Raw genomic sequence first — 4,300 nt, forward strand, 5'->3', positions numbered from 1 at the left:
ATCCTCTTGCGCTCCAATTGAGGCTCTGATGGGTACCCCAGATGTTCAAGAATTTGACATAGCAGCCTCGGGAAGAGAAGTGGAATGGCATCAGCTCTTGGCAACTTCTTCTTATGCACCTTCTCTTCAAAGTAGAGAAGGGCTGCCATGATTAAGTGGTGAGGGCCAAAAAAGTACCCCTCAGAAATTCTGAACAAAGCCTCCAACAGAACTCCTCTTCTCTGGGTCCAATGCTGGAGGGGATAAATATTATGACGCAAAAGTGCATCAATGAGGAACATCCTTGGAGGAAGTTCCCCCCTCAACAGATGAGGATTTCTGGAAGCTCCCCTGGACAGGATATGCACCATCTCCAGCTGAGAAGGGCTAGCCCATGCTCGAAATCATCAAAATGGCTGGGCTCATATGGGATATGCAGGGCCTCAGCTATATGACGAGCTCCCAGGATGCCATGTCTACCATCAATGGTAAAATGAATTAAGGTGGGATCTCTGACCTGCTGAGTAGTCATGGATTGATAAAAATCCATGGCCACTCTGGGATAGAAGAAGTCTCGCGGGGTCAGAAGCTGCTCCATTCGATATCTGCGCAGCAATTGGAATGATCCTTCAAGCTCTGGCCGCAACTGGAAGGCGGCTGTGTCAAAACACAGCTCAGAATGGAATGGCCGAGCTCGGCAGTCCAAATTGCCTTCAATTGGTGGCTGAGTGAGCATTGGACGCCTGATTATCGCTTCAGGAGCTGGCCCAGACGGAATTTGGGGCTCAGAAGGTGGCGGCTGGCTTGCTTGAGGCTTCGCCGGCGGTGCCGGAGATGGCACCGGAGATGGCTCTGGAGATGGAACAGGGGACTGCCCTGTCAAGTCGATGGGTTCCGAGCTTTCCACTCTAGCTCGCTTTTGCAGGGGACGGCCCCCTGACCTGGTAAGGTAGCGCCTCGCCGGAGGCGTTTGCAATGTCGGCTTGGCCTGGCGCTTCTTTGGCGTGGGCTTCACAGGAGGCGAAACAACTTCTGGCCGTGGAGGCTCAGAGGTTGAAGCTTGCACAGGCGCCTCGCGCGGCGCTGGCTTTCGGCTGGACGGAGAGGAAGACTTAGCGCCTCTGGTTCGTGCCATTACGAACTGACGAGGTTTGGGCGGCGGTGATGATTGGAAGGGACGACCGGAGGTGCTAGCGGCGTCGGGCTATGGAGAGGAGATGAACGGACAGCTGCTGCGACTTTTCCCTTTTCTGAAATGCTTTCGCAGCTCAAATGACCGGTATTTATAAAGAATAACAGAATATGAAAGGTCATCTTGGGTTTCGCAGAAGAAAACCGCTTTCGCAGCAAAATTGGGCGTTTCGCAGGAGAAAATCGCTTTCGCAGCTCACTTCGCAGCTGCGAAATTGGAGTCACTGTACTGCGGAATGGCGCTCGTGTGCCAAAAATCGGTTTCGCAGTTGCGAAACACCCTTCGAAATGGAGATATCGCTGCGGAATTGGGGTTTTTTGCCTTAGAGGTTCGCAGCCACTTCGCAGCTGCGAAATTGGGGCTCCTGTGCTGCGGAGTGGCACTCGTGTGCCATTCTTGGATTCGCAGCTGCGAAAACTTTCGCAGAGGACTCAAAAGTGTTGCGAACTGATTTCGCAACAAATGGCCGTTTTCGCAGAGAAATCCTCTTTGGCTGCGAAATCTCGCAGAGCTCTTTTCTCCCCTGTTTTGCTCTGTTTTTGCTCTGTTTTCGCTCCGATTTCTTCCCGATTTCTTCCTTTGCATTTTCTCCCACCTGGGATCATTCAAAAAGATGAAATTACATAAAAACACACAATTTAAGATCAAAAACTAAGATCAAAAGTAGAAATAAAACTTTAAAATTTACAAAATTTACAAAAATTTTGGACTTTGGTAAACCAAGTCCATCAAACCCTTATTTGCTTAGGCTTTTTGAGGCTCAAGGAGGTTGATCTCCTCCTTGTCTGGTTTGAACGGCTCCATGAATGGCTTGAGACGATATCCATTGACTTTAAAAGTGTCCTTGCCATTGGAATTCAATAATTCCACTACCCCATGTTAAGTACTTGATGGATAATGAATGGACCATCCACCTGACTTGAGCTTTCCAGGAAAGATATGGAGTCTTGTGTCATAGAGTAAAACTCTTTGGCCTTTCTGAAATTCCTTGTTGGAAATTAGTTGATCATGCCACCTCTTCATCCTCTGTTTTGCAACTTTGGAATTGATGTAAGCATCATTTCTTAATTCCTCCATCTCATTAAGGTCTAAGCTCCTCTTTGCTCCTGCTCTGATCAAGTCCATATTCAACTTTTTGATTGCCCACCAAGCTTTGTATTCAACTTCCACAGGGAGATGACATGCTTTCCATAGACAAGACGATAGGGGGACATGCCAAGAATAGTCTTATAAGCTGTTCTATATGCCCATAATGAGTCATGAAGCTTAACAGACCAATCTTTCTGCTTGTACTCACCACTTTCATCAATATGTTCTTTATCTCCCTGTTTGCTAGCTCAACTTGCCCGGAAGTCTGTGGATGATAAGGTGTAGCTACCTTATGCTTCACTCCATACTTGGCTAACAAACTTTCAAAAGGCTTGTTGCAAAAATGAGAACCTCCATCACTGATTATAGCTTTGGGCACCCCGAATCTTGCAAAAATGTTCTCTTTCAGAAACTTGAGAACCACTCTATGATCATTTTGTTTACAGGGGACTGCCTCAACCCATTTAGAAACATAATCCACCCCCACCAAGATGTAAGAATTACCAAAAGACATTGGAAAAGGTCCCATGAAGTCAATGCCCCATACATCAAATAGCTCAACTATTAGTATAGGGTTCATGGGCATTTGATTTCTTTTTGTCAGCTTGCCAAGCCTTTGGCATCTATCACAACTTCTACACATGATGTGGGCATCTTTGAACAGAGATGGCCAAGTAAACCCTGATTGCAACACCTTCATAGCTGTTTTCTGAGAGGCAAAGTGGCCTCCACATGCATTCTCATGACAATGGTTTAGAATTCCCTGTTGCTCTTCCTCAGGCACACATTTCCTTATGATCTGATCTGCACAATATTTAAAAAGGAAAGGCTCTTCCCAATAATAAGCATGAATTTTTGCAAAGAAGTGCTTCCTGTCCTGTGCATTCCACTCACTTGGAATTTCACCAGTAACTAAATAATTAGCAATGTGAGCATACCAAGGAGTTTTGACTAGAAACATAAGTGATTCCTCAGGAAAATCATCATTAATAGGCAAGGCATGAGAATTATGTGCTATAGCTAACCTTGAGAGGTGGTCAGCTACCACATTCTCCACTCCTTTCTTATCTCTGATTTGAAGATCGAATTCTTGTAACAAAAGAATCCATCTTATCAACCTTGCTTTTGCATCTTGCTTTGTCAATAAATACTTCAAGGCTGAATGGTCAGTAAAAACAATGATGAAAGACCCTACCAAATAAGCACGAAATTTGTCCAAGGCAAATACCACAGCTAACAATTCTTTCTCTGTAGTTGTGTAGTTCCTCTGGGCTTCGTTTAATGTTTTGCTTGCATAGTAGATCACATAGGGCTTCCCATCTTCTCTTTGACCAAGCACAGCTCCTATAGCAAAGTCACTGGCATCACACATTAGTTCAAAAGGTAGTTGCCAGTTAGGGGCCCTCACTATTGGAGTTGTTGTTAAAAATTTCTTCAGTTGATCAAAGCTATCTTGACATCTCTCATCCCATATAAACTTAGCATCCTTAGCTAACAGCTCACAAAGAGGTTTTGAAAGCTTTGAAAAATCTTTGATAAACCTCCTATAGAACCTGCATGGCCAAGGAACTGCCTTACTCCTTTTACAGTTGTTGGGGATGGCAATTTGGAAATAAGCTCCACCTTTGCTTTATCAACTTCAATGCCCTTTTCGGAGATGATATGGCCAAGGACAATTCCTTGACGTACCATAAAATGGCATTTCTCCCAATTGAGCACCAAGTCTTTTTCAATGCATCTGTGAAGAACTGCTTCCAAATTGACTAAGCATTCCTCAAATGTACCTCCATATACGGTGATGTCATCCATGAAAACCTCCATAATTCGCTCCACCATATCACTGAAGATACTCAACATACACCTTTGGAATGTTGCAGGTGCATTACATAAACCAAAAGGCATTCTTCTATAAGCATATGTTCCAAATGGACATGTAAAAGTGGTCTTTTCCTGATCTTCCACAGCAATCTCAATCTGAAAATACCCTGAATACCCGTCCAAAAAACAGTAGAACGGATGGCCAGAGACTCTCTCCAACAC

General features: G+C 44.8%; 1 protein-coding gene across 1 annotated transcript; it reads right to left on the reverse strand.

The window, feature by feature from the left end:
* Positions 1-301: 301 nt before the first annotated feature.
* LOC117933237 (anther-specific proline-rich protein APG-like) lies at positions 302-1,114 on the reverse strand. The gene is made up of 2 exons (XM_034854622.1): positions 558-1,114; positions 302-455 (listed from the first exon to the last, which is right to left on the reverse strand). The coding sequence occupies exons 1-2, from the start codon at positions 1,112-1,114 to the stop codon at positions 302-304; spliced, it is 711 nt and encodes a 236-aa protein (XP_034710513.1).
* Positions 1,115-4,300: the final 3,186 nt, after the last annotated feature.

Source organism: Vitis riparia, chromosome 16 (genome assembly GCF_004353265.1).
Source record: "Vitis riparia cultivar Riparia Gloire de Montpellier isolate 1030 chromosome 16, EGFV_Vit.rip_1.0, whole genome shotgun sequence".
Lineage (NCBI taxonomy): Eukaryota > Viridiplantae > Streptophyta > Magnoliopsida > Vitales > Vitaceae > Vitis > Vitis riparia.

What these genes read in the sequence shown, in the direction of transcription:
- LOC117933237 (XM_034854622.1), bottom strand. Translation starts at nt 1,114, where the DNA reads ATGGCACGAACCAGAGGCGCTAAGTCTTCCTCTCCGTCCAGCCGAAAG. An exon ending in ATGGAGCAGCTTCTGACCCC is followed by an intron (nt 456 to 557) that starts GCGAGACTTCTT and finishes CATTGATGGTAG; the next exon opens with ACATGGCATCCTGGGAGCTC.